General features: G+C 45.6%; 1 protein-coding gene across 6 annotated transcripts in view; it reads left to right on the top strand.

Moving 5' to 3' along the window:
* dock9b (dedicator of cytokinesis 9b) overlaps positions 1-16,255 on the top strand; it is a 72,080-nt gene that overhangs the window by 24,540 nt on the left and 31,285 nt on the right. For all 6 annotated transcript variants that reach the window (XM_085801307.1, XM_085801322.1, XM_085801298.1 and 3 more), the window contains exons 3-13: positions 5,981-6,070; positions 8,160-8,242; positions 9,965-10,034; positions 10,539-10,634; positions 10,966-11,100; positions 11,970-12,144; positions 12,343-12,398; positions 13,101-13,175; positions 13,262-13,402; positions 15,189-15,527; positions 16,152-16,234. In XM_085801307.1, the coding sequence (XP_085657433.1) occupies positions 5,981-6,070; positions 8,160-8,242; positions 9,965-10,034; positions 10,539-10,634; positions 10,966-11,100; positions 11,970-12,144; positions 12,343-12,398; positions 13,101-13,175; positions 13,262-13,402; positions 15,189-15,527; positions 16,152-16,234 (1,343 nt within the window). The remainder of the gene's footprint in view (positions 1-5,980; positions 6,071-8,159; positions 8,243-9,964; positions 10,035-10,538; positions 10,635-10,965; positions 11,101-11,969; positions 12,145-12,342; positions 12,399-13,100; positions 13,176-13,261; positions 13,403-15,188; positions 15,528-16,151; positions 16,235-16,255) is intronic.

Here is a 16,255-nt window from a genome sequence, read left to right as displayed (position 1 = left end):
TCTCCTTCTGCTTTGTTAATATTTATGCTCCGAACCAGGGCGCACACAGGCTGGACTTTTTCCAGAAAGTAAAAGATTTCTTGCAGCAGTGTGATCAGAGTGAATGTGTGGTGATGGGGGGCGACTGGAATTGTACAACAGATTTCACAGTAGACAGGACAGGGGAGGAGCCTCACCTGCAGTCGTCAGCTTTATTGTCACGGGTGGTTTCAGAGTCAGGACTGGTGGATGTGTGGAGGCTTAAACATCCTCAGGCGAGGCAGTATACCTGGGTAAGGGTGGTCGATGGGAGGGTGAGGGCAGCCAGGCTGGACAGGCTCTACATCAGCCATGGCTACAGCAACAGGCTACTGAGCAGCCATATTCTCCCAGTAGGTTTCACTGACCATCATCTAGTCACTGTAGAGTTTCACAGCTCACCAACCACCAGAGGCAGCTCCTACTGGCACTTTAATGTGAGGCTGTTACAGGACCAAGTTTTCTGTCAGACTTTTCAGACATTTTGGGGAACATGGAGGGACAGGAAGAGGGATTTTGTGTCTCTGAGTCAATGGTGGGAGGTGGGAAAGGCTCACATTAGGGTTTTCTGTCAGCAATACACAAGTCATTCCACAGCAACAGTCAGGAGAGTCATTCAGGACCTAGAAAAGGAAATCGGGGATTTAGAGAGCAGTGTTCTTACTGGCAGCAGCACAGACAGCAGCAGACTTCAGCTTAAGAAGCAGGAACTAGGTTCTTTCATGCAGGAGAGGGTTAAAGGGGCCCTGGTCAGGTCTCGCTTTATAAATATTAGAGATATGGATGCTCCCACTTCTTTTTTCTTTAATTTGGAGAGGTCTGTGTCGCAGACCAAGCAGATGGTCTGTCTCCGCCTCCCTGATGGCTCTTTATCCACGGACCCAGTGAAGATGAGGCAGCATGCTGTGGATTTTTACAGCGCCCTCTACAGGAGGGAGGACTGTTCCAGAGAGTGTGTGGACGAGCTGCTGCAGGACCTCCCTCAGCTGACGTCTGGGGACAGAGCGGTGCTGGATGCTGAGGTCTCTCTGGAGGAGCTCACCGCTGCTGTGGCTCAGATGGCTTCTGGTCGGGCTCCTGGGCTGGACGGACTCCCGGCGGATTTTTATAAACATTTTTGGAGGTGTCTTGGAACTGACCTGTGTGAGGTGCTGCGAGAGTCCTCTCAGACCGGCATCTTACCTACATCATGCAGGCTTGCAGTCCTCTCACTGCTGCCTAAGAAAGGCGATCTGGCTTTGCTGGAGAACTGGAGACCGGTTGCGTTGTTATGCACTGACTACAAACTTTTATCCAAAGTGCTGGCAAACAGACTCAGGAATGTAATGGGAATAATAATCCACAGGGACCAGTCATACTGTGTACCGGACAGAACCATTACTGACAATCTTTTTCTTGTGAGAGACTTACTGGACATTTGTAGATTGCAGAACATGGATGCTGGTATTATCTCTTTAGATCAGGAGAAAGCTTTTGATCGAATTGATCACGGTTTTCTTTTTTCCACGTTAAGAGCTTTTGGTTTTGGAGATGGTTTTGTTTCACTGTTGAGTTTGTTGTATAGTGAAGCTTGTTGTCTGGTCAAGGTGGGGGGGGGGCTGAGCTGTCCAGTGCAGGTACAGAGGGGCATTAGGCAGGGGTGTCCACTCTCTGGCCAGCTGTACTCGTTGGCCATTGAGCCACTTCTGGCTAAGTTGAGATCTAGGCTGTCTGGGATCAGTTTGCCGGGGTTGCTTCACCGGCCCCCACTGGTGGTTTCGGCCTATGCTGATGACGTTAATGTTTTTGTTCGGAACCAGGGAGATGTGTCTTTTCTAACACATGCCTTGGATCTTTTCAGCAAAGCTGCTTCAGCAAGGGTAAATTGGGGGAAAAGTGAGGCTTTGCAGTTGGGGTCGTGGGGGGAAACAGGGGCACCGGTGTTACCGGGGAACCTGAGCTGGGGAAGGCAGGGCATGAAGGTGCTGGGGGTGTTTCTGGGGAGTGAGGAGTTTCAGAAGAAGAACTGGGAGGGTGTGATGGAGAAAGTGTGTGCCAGACTGTCTAAGTGGAAATGGTTGCTCCCTCAGCTCTCCTACAGGGGCAGAGTCCTGATTGTCAATAACTTAGTTGCCTCGACCCTTTGGCACAAGCTGAGGGTCTTGCAGCCACCGAGGGGCCTGATTGAAGCCATCCAGAGGAAGACGGTGGATTTCTTCTGGTCGGGACACCACTGGCTGAGATCAGCGGTGCTGCACCTGCCGGTACATGAGGGTGGACAGGGCCTGGTGAACATCGCAGCACGGGTCGCGGCTTTCAGGCTGCAGACGGCCCAGAGACTCCTGTACAGTTTTGGTCTGCCGTGGATGGACACAGCCTGCCTGCTGCTGAGGAAGGCCGGTCGTCTCGGGTACGATAAACATCTGTTTCTGCTTGAGCTCAGCTCAGTGGACTTATCTGGTTTAACATCTTTTTACCAGTCGGTGCTCGAGGCGGCGCAGGTCTTCACGTTCCAGCGGAAGGCTGCAGTAACACCTGGGATGTGGCTCTTCGAAGAGCCGCTGCTGTGGAACAGTTTTATCACCTCGGGGGTCCTGTCCTCCGACAGCCTCAGGATCAGACTGAGGGAGGCCGGCTGCCTGAAGCTGGGTCACCTCCTAAGGACCTCCATCCCCCACCTGGCAGAGCGACTCAGCATTAGGTCCAGCAGAGTGCTGCACAGGCTGGTGGCAGAGGTCTGTGGGTCCCTGCCGGAGGTCCTTAGGGGGTTCGTGAAGGACCGGACTGTTCTGGACCAGTGGGATGAGCAGCATGAATATGTGTTTCCGGCCCTGATGGTTTCTCCTGCGGTTGGCCAGTGGCGTGAGGAGGAGGACCTCCTGCTTTCTCTAAAGACCCCACAGCTGGGAGACCTGGAGTCTCTGGGGAGGAAGGAGGCGTATAACATCGTCCTGAAGGTGGCAGGCCTGCGCTCTCTGGCCGAGCTGAAGGTGTCGAGGTGGACTGAGTTTTTTGGCAGGGGCTCTTCTCCAGGAGGTTGTTGGCGGTCCCTGTACAAACCCCCCGTTGAAAAACGGACGGGCGACCTCCAGTGGAGGATTGTACATGGGGCCATAGCTACAAACAGGTATCTGGCACACCTTGATCCTAGCACGGGGGTCAGCTGCTCCTTCTGCTCCGACACTGAGACGTTACAACACCTGTTTGTCCAGTGTCCCAGACTGGAGCCTCTGTTCAGGCTGCTGCAGGGCTGGGTTCAGGGGTTAGGGGAGCACTTCACTTCCTGTTTATACATCTACGGGCCACGCTACTCTGCAAGGAAGAAGGCAACACACACACTCATCAACTACATCTCAGGGTTAGCGAAGTTAGTCACTTGGAAAACACGTAAGAACAGGGTGAGGGGTCAGGGGTCACAGGAGGTGGTGGCTATGGTAACGGGGATGCTGGCAGCTCGGCTGAGGGTGGAGTTCAGCTTCTATAAGCTGACTGACCAGATAGAGGGTTTTGTGAAGACCTGGGCTGTAAATGGTGTTTTGTGTTCGGTCCAGGAGGACTCACTAGTCCTGAGTTTCTGAGTCTTTTCTGTTGTTGTCATTTGATCAGTTGATCATGTCCTGTTCTTCTCTGTCGCAAGTGTGTGATTGAATTTGATAGAGTTGTGTGACATAGTATGGACTGATAATTAAAGTTTGGTTTTAAAAATCAAAAAATCTCTTCTCTTCTCTTCTCTTCTCTTCCCTTCCCTTCCCTTCCCTTCCCTTCCCTTCCCTACCCTACCCTACCCTACCTTACTCTATTCTACCCTACCCTACCCTACCCTACCCTACCCTACCTTACTCTATTCTACCCTACCCTACCCTACCCTACCCTACCCTACCCTACCCTACCCTACCTTACTCTATTCTACCCTACCCTACCCTACCCTCCTCTCCCCTCCCCTCCCCTCCTCTCCTCTCCTCTATCTTCTCTTCTCTTCTCTTCTCTTCCCTTCCCTACTCTCCTCTCCTCTCCTCTCCTCTCCTCTCCTCTCCTCTCCTCTCCTCTCCTGTTCTCTCCTCTCCTCTCCACTCCTCTCCTCTATCTTCTCTTCTCTTCTCATGGATCAACACTTAAGATAAAAAAAATAAAAGCAACCTTGTATAATATGGGACCTTTAAAGTCTTTTGGTTTCCCTTCACACAGCTACAACAGAAGCATGTCATCTCAAGCAGCCCAAGTCCTTTGTGTCCAAACCAAAGTATTCTTGGCCTGACTTTTCCTCACCAGCAGCACCAGAGATTTATAGACGGCCTAGTAGTGAAAAGACCTTTCCATCCATACACAGGATGAGCTGCTGACACGTCTTTGATCGCTGCTGCAGGGAGTGAAGTGGACAAACGAGGGCAGCGGTTCAGTGACTGTATACATTTTTCCAGCGCAAGAATGGGAGACTTATGACAAAACTAGGTCAATGTGCCACTGTGTCCCGCTCATCTTTGTGTGGCTTGAGTAGAAAAGCAGAGCCCGAAGTGGGAGCAGCGGCGGCTGCAGCGTCCAACGGCTCAGAGTACTTGCCAGCCCGACTGTCCTGATGCCCCGAGGTGGCTTTTTGCTTCCCAGTTATGGATCCTCGCTCTCTGCTCTCTGACTCTACCCGGCTAATAAGGAGAAGAATTAGGACTGGGAAAAAGATAGGCTGTGGAAGATTTTCAACTCGAAAGAACAAAAACTACTTCTAGCTGTGATGTTTGAATCTCTATATGAGATATTGTGTTGTAATTACATCATAGAAGCAGTTAACTGATCTGAAAATCCACACAGTGAGCCCACAGATGGTTTGAAACTGGCTGTTGGGAAGTCAAACACATGCCAACCCTACACTCCACTACATAAAGTGTAGAACAACACACTTGTAAAAGATAAAATGGAAAAGTTCCCATTCAACAGTGCAGCAGCATGAGCAGCAGCAGCTTCAGAGCTCCACCTGCGCCTGGAGCACGGATTCAAATTGAGCATTGAGTTGTAGGTCACTCATGTTTTGGAAGTGTACTAACGGCCGTAAAACTCTAACCTGATGGAGCAGATGGTCTGTTACACACAACCATCTGGAAATGGTTGGAAAAGGTGATTTCAAAAAACACTTGGCAGATGATTGGAGGAACCAAAAACCAAAAACCTCTTCACCGTGGAGAAGAGCTGCTACACCATCACACCTGTGGCTGCCAGTACTTCCTCCCTTATAGGACAGGAACTGGTCCAAGCTACCTGTGACAGATCCAACTTCCTCTCACTGGTAGTAAAATGCAGGAAAACAGACAGGAAGCACAGAAACACATTTCAGGACATGTTTATGGACGTACAACAAGGAAGTAAGCAATGAATCTGTGCCGTAGACACACCTTTAAGGTTGTTCTGATCTCATGACCTGACTCTACCAATGCTTTGTCACCATGATGTTTTGGACCTCCTTAAATTCTGTTTCCTTGGTGTAGGGGAGGGGAGGGTTTCTTTTGTATACTGTTTGATTTTTTAATTTAAATTTTTCTTTTCTTGTTAATCTTTTACCACCCTCCATCTTAATTTCTACCCATTCACTTACTGTAATGTTTATTTGGGTACATTGGGGCATGCTGGGATTGATATAAACCCAGTGCTCATTTCATATCTCTGCAGTGACCAATTAGCACTGCACTTTTGTTATATTGAGAAAACTTCAATATAAAAAGAAGAAACAATTCAGTTTCCTCCATCATACATTTCGGTTTCCTTCTTACTATTAAATAGTATTCAATAAGTTTATCATGCTCAAAGGTGGAAACGTCCTGTATTTTCTGTCCCGTCAAAATAAAGGTACAAAAAGCCCCAAAAAGAAGTTGAAAAATTGTCAGTCAACTTATGAAACCCACCGGGGTCCAGATGTTTGAGAACACCTGATTGATAATTGTGCCCGTGACACTTCTCACAGTGTGTTTTCCATGTCTTCTCTCTCTCGACCCCTCAGATCTCCACGTTGCGGCGCCAGGGCCGGACCCTGTTCTCCACCGTGCCGGAGACCGCTGAGAAAGAAGCCGACTCCCTGTTTGTCCAAGAGGTAAAACTCACACACACACACACCTGGACCTCGGCCTGGCCTGCGCTCTTATTCTGAAACACAGAAACACACATGCTCTGAGTCTGACTCTGACACCCCAAAGGCCCATTAGACACCGGAGCTCAGCCGCGCAAACGCAGCCAAAGATTCAATCTGAGGTGTGTTATGGTGTATAGATACAGTAAAGCAGCTGGATTGGATTTCAGAGAAAGTTAGTGAAGAGGAAAAATGTTTGTTGACCTCTTGCATGAATTAGAAAGCGGAGGGGAAAACCGATCCGGTGCCTGTCATAAATGTTGCTGTTAGCCTTTAAGTGAACTTCCATTTGCGTCCTCCGCCCTCACGTGTTTCCTGAGAGTCTATCAGCCACAGATGGACTCCTCCTCCTCCTCCTTCTCCGCCGCTGCCGCTGCTCACGTCATGTTGTTTCGGCCGGGGTGCGGCCCGATGGAGCTGATAGGGGATAGTCCCCCACGGCTTCGGCCAGGAATTACATCAGAGCCACATCTGGAGCAGCGGTGCAGCGGTGCAGTGCGTCCTCACTCATACAGATGGGACGTCCTGTCTCTGAATTTATTTGTCCACCTCCAAGTAACCCCCTTCGCCTCGCCTCGCCTCGCTCGTCATGTGTATTTTATGGATTCGTAGAAGTGCTGAACGCATATTGGGATATTTCACACCATGTTATGGTTGTGACACATGTTGGAAGCGTTTTGACTAGATGTCGGAAAAGAAATGTCTGAATGGACCTGTCCAATCCCCAGGCCTGTTTATTATAGGAAGGTTTGGATTTGGAGGGTTCCCTTGGTTGCTCTTGTTGTAGTGGCTCGTACCATTAAAGGGATAGTTTGCCTATTGCCATAATCCCTATAGTCATAGCAGTAGGTTCATTACCTTTAATTATCAGTGCATGTTGTTTGGAGATCAGCGGGGCAGAGACGTGAGCTGCTCAGTGAACACAATGGAGGTGAATGGTACAGGTCCCCTGTCCCTCATCAAACTCATCAAATACACAATCCAACAACTCCTAAACACTCTCCTGGACAAGTTGTGACCTGCACATTCACCAAGCTATGAAATAATAATGTAACATTATGTAACATTACGACACATGAAGCAAATACTTGCGCCTTTGAAATCACTCCGCCCAGCAGCCGTGTCTAGAATGTAGTTCCGACTGCATTTGCCTCGAAAACAACTCTGTGTCGTTATGTTACATTATTATTTCATAGCGTGGTGAATGTGCAGGTCACAACTTGTCCACCAGAGTGTTTTGGAGTTGTTGGATTGTGTATTTAATGAGTTTGATGAGGGACAGGGGACCTGTACCATTCACCTCCATTGTGTTCACTGAGCAGCTCACGTCTCTGCCCCGCTGATCTCAAAACAACATGCGTCGATAAATAAAGGTAATGAACCTACTGCTATGTAGGTTCTACTGCTATAGGGATTATGGCAATAGGCGAATTTGCCAAAATGTTGAACTATCCCTTTAAGGCTTAGTCTTCATGACAGTTCCTCCCTCTATATGTTCAGACACTTCCTCCTCCTGGGCTCGGTGCCACCCGAGCTGATTGTGATCCATTTAACCAAAAAAAAAATGCCAAGAAGGGAAGCCATACTGTTTCCCTCTACAGCAGTGATAATGGATCCAGCCTGAACCATATCCCCCTGTGTTGACAACTGCACTATGGAGAGAGGTCTGCAGAGACTCAGGAGCTTAAGAGCGCATCTAAAAGCACATCTGCAAGCACTGCAATAAAACACATCATGTAGAAATTGAATCAAGTCACTTGTTGGATCTTGAGGATCTTTGACATTGCTGTATCTCCTGAGCCCCAGCTGCCTTTTAAAACCGGAAAACAACATCAAGGTGTAAAGTCCTGTCCAAAAAACATCCATCCAAGAAAATCTCTACTTATAAAAATAGTTTCTGGAAGGAAATTAAACACACTGTGTCTTTTCCAAGTGTAGAAACCTGAGCCTGTGTGTGTGTGTGTGTGTGTGTGTGTGTCTGGACTGTGTACATGAGCACATTTGCTCCTGTTGAAATGACTCCTCACCTCTCCCTTGATTTCTGCCTCTGCAGTGCATCAAAACCTACAAGTCCGACTGGCATGTGGTCAATTACAAGTACGAGGAGTATTCTGGAGACTTCCGTCAGCTCCCCAAGTGAGTGCACAGGAAATGTGTGTGTGTGTGTGTGTGTGTGTGTGTTAGCTGTATTGACAGGTGGTTTGAGGTGTAAACTGTCCATCATCACATCCTGACAAACCTAACTCTGCAGTATCTCAAGATGCAGCTCCCTCCCCCCTAAAACAACCAAAGGATGATTTGCACCGACATCTTAGTAGGAAACCTCCCTAACGGGGCCCCGAGCCGTTCCCAGGACGATTAGCAATGACATTCACAAGTAGTGTTCCCAGTAAAGCTGCACATACACATTTTACATACACGAAATCACCTATTTTCCCAGTATACATCTAAATAATATTAAAGCAGCTTTACTGTATGCTGTGGCTGTGTGAGCTGGGATGGATACACACTTAGTAACCTTAAGTCATTCAGAAAAAACTGTGTTGATCAGTGATTGGTTGAATTGAAGTCAAACATCCTATTAAATAAAGATATAAATCCATATAAAGGACAAGTGTTTGATCGTGGTTTATTGAACAAACTGAAATATTGACATCATATGACAACAAACATGAATAGTATTATTATTATTTAGCTGTACTGTCTCTTTAAAAAAGACACAAATGAGCTTGGAAGTCAAGGTCATGTGAGTTTTCTGTTTGCTGTTTTCCCTAAAGCTTTATATTTGCAAAGGTATGTGGTCTTTTACACCTCAAATGCACCTCAGAGTGTAGTATTGTAAGTCTTGGTGTGTGTACACAGTGACTCTGCCCTTTGTTTACAGCCAAAGTGAATGTTTTAGCCAGATCCTTAGAAACACGGAAACCTGTGTCTCTGCAGCTCGGAGCTCATCCACCACAACAATAGAAAAGCTTCCTATGTTTTTCTACCAAGGATAAGCAGGGCTATTCTGAGCCCCGCCGCTGATTGATGTCATTAAATCCTAAAGGAAATCCCACAATGCATTAGTCCTGCTAAGGTTGAGCCACTTTCCTTCAGGACAGGAATGTTCTTTACAGATGTTGTGTGTCATGTTTAAAACATTGTTGTATGAAAATTAGACAAGCCCCGACCTCGGCCTCGACGCTGCTGACGCTCGTTGGTTCCCCGGGGCAAACCGGGGTTCTTGTAAAGGTCAGAGGTCAAACTGTCCACCCGGGGTTTGAGATGCACACGAGAGGAGCAGCTGCTGCTTTTCTGCCAAATCCAAAAAGAGAGAAACATTCCTGACAAGACAAGTCTAGAAATAACAAAATAAAAATAAAGTCAAGAATACGGTTTATAGTTTTTAACCTCTTTCATATTTGAGCCATATATCATGACGTTGTTAGATCTGCTTTTTTTTTAAATGTATCAGAGGCAGGAATCCATGTACATTCTGTCACAACATGCACTACTGATTATTTTAAGTGCAGCAGATGTTTAGACCTGAGGCACTTGATCATGTTACTGCCCTGATACATTTACATTTGTTACCAATACCAATTCAACATCCTCCCTTGCAACCTTTACATCAAAACTAGGTTAAACCCACGCCCTGTGTGTGCTATGATGTAGTTTATCTGTGTAAACATATAGATTAAATCTACTTTCTCCTTTTCTATGATTCTAACATGGGGAGAGAAATCTCCAACTGCAAAGAGAGTTTCAAAAAATCCAAATACAGAGTAAACAGTGAGGAAAGATCAGCTGCTTTTGTGTGTATTGGTCCATTATACTGTAGTTGTCAGATGTTAATAGTATGGTCTTTTCCCTCAGTAAGGTGTTGCGACCCGAGAAACTGGCAGCTCACGTGTTTGAGGTGGATGAAGACGTGGAAAAAGACGAGGTACACCCACCAACCCTGAACTGTCTCCTCCCTTTAACTGTGAAATAGTGCACCACTGACTTCAGGTCTGCCCCGCCCCGACCAAAGCCGAGTACAAATGTCACAAATAGCTGGAGGTTGGTTTGCAAAAGGGGATCCCCTTTTTGCTAACCAACCTCCAGCTATTTGTGACATTTGTACCATTTTAAAGGCACACGATCCCTTTCTGATCATTAACTGTCTTTGGTTATTGATTTAACTGAAGGCCAGTGACCTTTAATGGACACACACACACACCGTCACAGCTGAAATCCCCAGAGATTCAATAAGAGCAGTGTTGATCTTAATGAGGGGGATTCCTCTCAGCTCAAACAAAGCTAAATGTATAAATGTTCTCACCATTAATGCAGACCATGGAGAGACGTATAGTACAGTACCGTATACACTGTGGATATAAATGTTTGTAATTCTCATCCATCTCGCAGCACGTACATTAACGTCTGCCCTGTGTTTTCCCTCCTGCAGGACTCGGCCTCCCTGGGATCTCAGAAGGGAGGAGTGTCCAAACATGGCTGGCTGTACAAAGGCAACATGAACAGTGCAATCAGTGTAACTATGCGGGTGAGTGCAGGTTTGACTCCCCCCTCCCTCATTCTGCACGGCTGCCACAGCTAAAAGCAACACAGCCTCCTTCTAGTGTGAAATACAAATGATCAACAAAAAGCTAAAAGTTATTTATTATGAAGTTGTGTTAACTTGTATTCTTTAAATGTGGATCCATCTTTCTCCCTTCGAATGTAAGAAAATCTCATTAACCAAGAACATAACTGTGACATAGCTCCTCATGTCACCCCTGAGCTTTCCCATGCTCCATCTCCACTTCCTGGTATTTTTAGAAAGGATCGGAAGAAGCCATATGTGAAGTCAACCTTCTCTGTTTCCGTCCCTGCAGTCCTTCAAGAGAAGGTACTTCCATCTGGCTCAGCTGGGGGACGGCTCCTACAACCTCAACTTCTACAAAGATGAAAACACCTCCAAAGAACCCAAAGGAACCATCTTCCTCGACTCATGCATGGGGGTTGTTCAGGTAAACCCTTTTGGGGCACTGGGCCCCCTCTATATGCTACCTGCTCTACCCAGGTGTGAGGTGGAGGGACGAAAAAGTCCCAAACCAATTTGACAGAAATAGAAATAGCCTTTATTAATTGCATTATTGCATATTCATTAACAGTTCTGAAGGCAAACATGCGATTTAAAAGTCGCTGTACACTAGGGATGTCACGATTACAAATTTTCTTGGTACGATTATTGTCAGAGAAATAATCACGGTATTACGATTATCACGATTATTATGCATTAGGCTAATTAATTTCACAACACTATGAATGTGTAAAATCAAATATAGTCAAAATATAACTACATTACTCGTTGTTTACACAAAATATTTCAAATATCTATGAATATATGACCAATTATTAACCCCCCGGGGGAAATGTTTGAAATATTCAGGTCATAAATTGTCATCTATACCAAATGTTTACATTTATTTTAATCATTTTTTGTTTTATTTTGTGTTTTTTTTTAATACAAATGACACACTAACATTTAAATTCCTACCGATTCAATGTTACGTTAAATAAATGGACCAGTATCGGTGCATTCACCTTTATTTTTGCGCACATCTGCCGATAAGGTTCCAACATCATCTTATTTGGGAAGTGACGGTATTTAGGAATCTTTACGATTAATTAATTGTGGCGTTTAATACCGCGATTAATTGTGAAAACAAGTAATCGTGACATCCCTACTGTACACTGAACATTGCACGTAAGTGAGTTTTACACCATCTTCCTGTGCGATCTTTCATAATAAAGGCTCAATTAAGAAATGAATGGAGACTGTCCACAAATGTCAATGTCTAAATCAATGTCAATGTTTGTGTTTGTGTTCCTGCAGAACAGCAAAGTGCGTCGCTTTGCCTTTGAGCTGAAGATGCAGGACAAGAGCACGTTCCTGCTGGCTGCCGACAGCGAGGCCGAGATGGAGGAGTGGATCGGCACGCTCAACAAGATCCTCCACAGCAGCTTCGAGCAGGCCATGCAGGAGAAGAGGAACGGAGACCTCCATGACGGTACCTTGTCCTGCTCGTCCTGCACGTCTTTGTTCTTCCGTTGGCTTTTTGTGTTTGTCTCTCTTCTTCTGTTTGTTCTCCATCGACTAAATCGACGGTAGCTCTCCTTCCCTTTTTCCTCGAAGTGCAGAGACCAACACGTCGTTATGTTTTTCTGTAATTGCTTAAGCACAGATCTCATGTTGATCTCTCCAACAGATGAGGAACATGGAAAACCAGACCTCTCCTCCGGAAGTTTTCAAGACGGCTTTCAGGTACCCTGTTTTTTCCATCTCCAATAACATTTTTAAACAATGTTAAGCACCTGCAGCTCACCCTGTGTGGGTCAGTCTGTCCACGTGACTCCCCTCGGACAGGGTGTAAACCGCCGGGGTTTTGCTTTTAGCGCAGCAGCTAAACAGCTGTATTTTCTTGCGTCCAGGTCGCCACATTTTCCTGTTGTTGCTAACCAAGCAAACATCTGGTTTACTGTGTATGGGCTCCAAATGTAGAGGCCAGATGAGGCCAACACCAGCAGGGCTCCAGCAGGGGAACGTGGCAGTCTGAAAACACACACCTCAAGGTGTCGTCTGGGAATCGCTGATAGTCGCAGTGTTTTATTCATTTTCCCTTAATAACACGTGTGCCAACTGGGCACAAAACACGCAACATTACATAACATAACATAACATGACATAACATGATCATCATCATACATCAAAACATAAAGATTTTGCTCCTGGAAATAGGAAAGTCATTTTCTATTAGAAAGTTTGACCTCATATTGTAAAACACAGAGAAAGGGAGATGATAACTTTACAAAAACAAAGGTTGATATTATCATTTTATACTCTGGCCACACTGATGATCATCTCTGTCCTTAGATTTCATTCAACATTGTTCATATGCTGGAGTTATTTTTTGAATTCTGACTACACATTGATGTTGAACTAGCGTTTTTGTGTTGTTTTTCTCAGACCGCCAGAGATATTGAGTCCAAAATGAGGAGTGAAGCTCGCCTGAAACTCTTCACCTTGGACCCGTACACACAGGTGATGAAGATCACACCACAGTCCTGCGCAGTCTGTGTGATGATTGTTTGAATTCCCAGCAGTGACATCGTCTCCCGTTTCCACAGAAACTGGACTTCTCCGGCATCGAACCGGACGTGCGACAGTTTGAGGAGAAGTTCGGGAAGCGGGTCCTGGTCAGCTGCAACGACCTGTCCTTCAACCTGCAGGGCTGCGTGGCCGAGAACGAGGAGGGCCCCACCACTAACGTACGTTACAATCGTCTTTATTGATCTATTTTTACTGACAGATAAAAGCCCCCACGTCATAATTCTGGGAAATGTCCCTTTTTGCGAAAAACCGGGGCGAGGTTTAAATCAGTTAAGAAGATCACAGACAGTTCAGATGGCCCACTTGGCTGGACCTCGTCCGACCCGGTCGTCGTTGGCAAAAAGGGGAACTGCTGCTGCCATGACAACCGGCCTGGGCCTCCCACCATGCATTAGCATCAATCTGAGGCTGGTTTCCTCATCTCCACTCAGCACTCAGCTTTTAGCTCCACACACACACACACACAGATGGGTTTGTGTAATGGAAAGAGTGAATCTCACATAACACACGTCGCACCTGCTTCTTCCACCTCAGAAATATTTCTAAACTCAGAACCATGGTATCACACTCAGAACTCGAACTTGCCGTCCACGCTTTCATCTCATCCAGACTCGATTACTGTAACTCACTGTTTACCTGCCTTAAAGGACAATTCCAGGCAAATTCAACTCGGGGGTGTATTTTCATATCATTTTAGGTCTAAAAGAAGGAATATGAAGATTTTCAGTTTAATCGCTCCTGTTTTGCGGTAGTTGTGTCTGTTCCTGCATCGCCACAGCAGCAATGAATGGGAGTGGATGTAAGTTCACATGCAGTGGGAAAAGCTACCGTTTGTGTCATAAACACAGGAATATCAACTCTTTACTTGCTTCAAGTAAAAAAAACTTCTCGGCGCATGTTTGAGTAGCCACCTGACGCTGTCTGTGGAAAAAAATGTACACTTCAAGCAAGTAAAGAGTTGATATTCCTGTGTTTATGACACAAATGGTAGCTCCGACTGCATGTGAACACACCGAGCACGGCAACTGGGTCTCGCGCGAGACTCCGGGAGACTTTGAATTAGATCTAGTTTTACAAACATGTCGGCTTGCTTGAAGTAAATAAACTTCTCGGTGCATGTTTGAGTCTCCATCTGACGCTGTCTGTGGAAAAAAATTGCGGCTTTGAGGGATGTAAACAGCCTAAACAGCGGAACTTACATCCACTCCCATTCATTGCTGCCGTGGCGATGCGGGGACAGACACAACTACCGCAAAACAGGAGACATTAAACTGAAAATCTTCAGATTCCTTCTTTTAGACCTAAAATGATAGGAAAATACACCCCAGAGTTGAATTCGCCTGGAATTGTCCTTTAATAAATCATCTCTGGATCGTCTACAACTAATACAAAACACAGAAGTCCTGCCACATCACTCCTATCCTCCTCGCCCTTCATTGGCTCCCCATAGCTTTTAGATTTCAATTTAAAATACTGGTCACCACATTCAATGCCCTGCATTTTTTTTTGGACGACCAATCTTTATTGTACAATCATGTATTCTGTGCCATTGCACTCGTCAAAGTCAAACCGGCCTGTTCACAGATATCTATGTGAACAAACGAACACAACAGACAAACTGATGTGATGTGATGTGTGTATTGTTCTTTGTAAATATGACTTATGATGTATTGTCAAGTGTTTGGTTCAACCTGCTCTTGTTTAAGGAAAGAAAATCACAATAATTGAAATATAAAATCGCAATACTTGGTAAAATCGAATCGCAATACTTGTTTAATCAGAATCGCAATTTAAATCGAATCGGCACAAAAGCGTATCGGCCCAGCCCTAATACTATATACTGTGTTGTTTTATTATGTTTTGTGAAGCACTCTGTGACTTTGTGCTGTGAAAAGTGCTATATAAATGAAGAATTATTATTATTTATTATTATTATTATTAAAGGTGGAGCCCTTCTACGTGGTCCTGTCCCTGTTCGACGTCCAGAACAGCAGGAAGATCTCGGCCGACTTCCACGTGGACCTCAACCACCCTCTGGTCCGACAGATGACGTCGTCGGGTCAGGAGGCGCAGGTCAACGGCAGCAGGGGCGACGGTTCTCTGGCAGGCTGCAGGCTGGCCAGCGGGCTACCGGAGGGGGCCCTGCAGTACCCCAGGCAGGGGGTGTTCTCCGTCACCTGCCCCCACCCTGAGATCTTCCTGGTGGCCCGGGTGGAGAAGGTGCTGCAGGGAGGGATCACCCACTGCACCGAGCCCTACATGAAGAGCTCCGACTCCGCAAAGGTACGCAGGACTGCAGACAGAGGTGGAGACACAGCTGTCATCCCCTCATAAGTTTTATTTTTTTAATCTTTATTTTAATTGAGTCATTTATTTTACAATATACGACGAAAAAGGAAAAAAGAAAGAAAAGAAAATATGATCAATGTTAATGATCACATAGAGAGACAGATCAAGGGTTTCCTTCCCATAGACCTCTACAGTGAGCATTGAAAGGGTTAAACCATTTTAAATCCAATCCAACCAAATTATTTTTTAATTAACTTTCTTTATGGCAGCAATTTCACAGACAACAACACATACTACATACTCCCATCTTTTTTTATCCCTCCCACAGTCCCACCCCACCCAAAGGAGAGCAATTCTCATTGTAAATCCAATAGTATCTCATATAGAATACAAAATACATATAAAAAATACACAAATATGGAAAATAAGTAAATCAAATAAAAATGTTTAAAAATAATCATAATAAAAAAAGAAAAAGTATTTTCAAATTGAGGGAAACTCTAAGCTATTGAAGTCTAATGGACACAATTCAACGAAGGTTTGAATTTGAGTTTTACACATATTCAGCCACATTCTTCATGGTTAATAGTGAAATGAATTCTGTTTTTTCTTGTGTAGATGGCTCAAAAAGTGCTGAAGAACGCTAAGACAGCCTGTAGCAGACTGGGACAGTACAGGATGCCGTTCGCCTGGGCTGCGAGGTACAAAGAGACTGGTTAAAA

Source organism: Trachurus japonicus, chromosome 2 (genome assembly GCF_045865225.1).
Source record: "Trachurus japonicus isolate A0001 chromosome 2, Traja_1.0".
In the NCBI taxonomy this organism is placed as follows: domain Eukaryota; kingdom Metazoa; phylum Chordata; class Actinopteri; order Carangiformes; family Carangidae; genus Trachurus; species Trachurus japonicus.
This window is presented reverse-complemented; position numbering and strand designations above follow the sequence as displayed.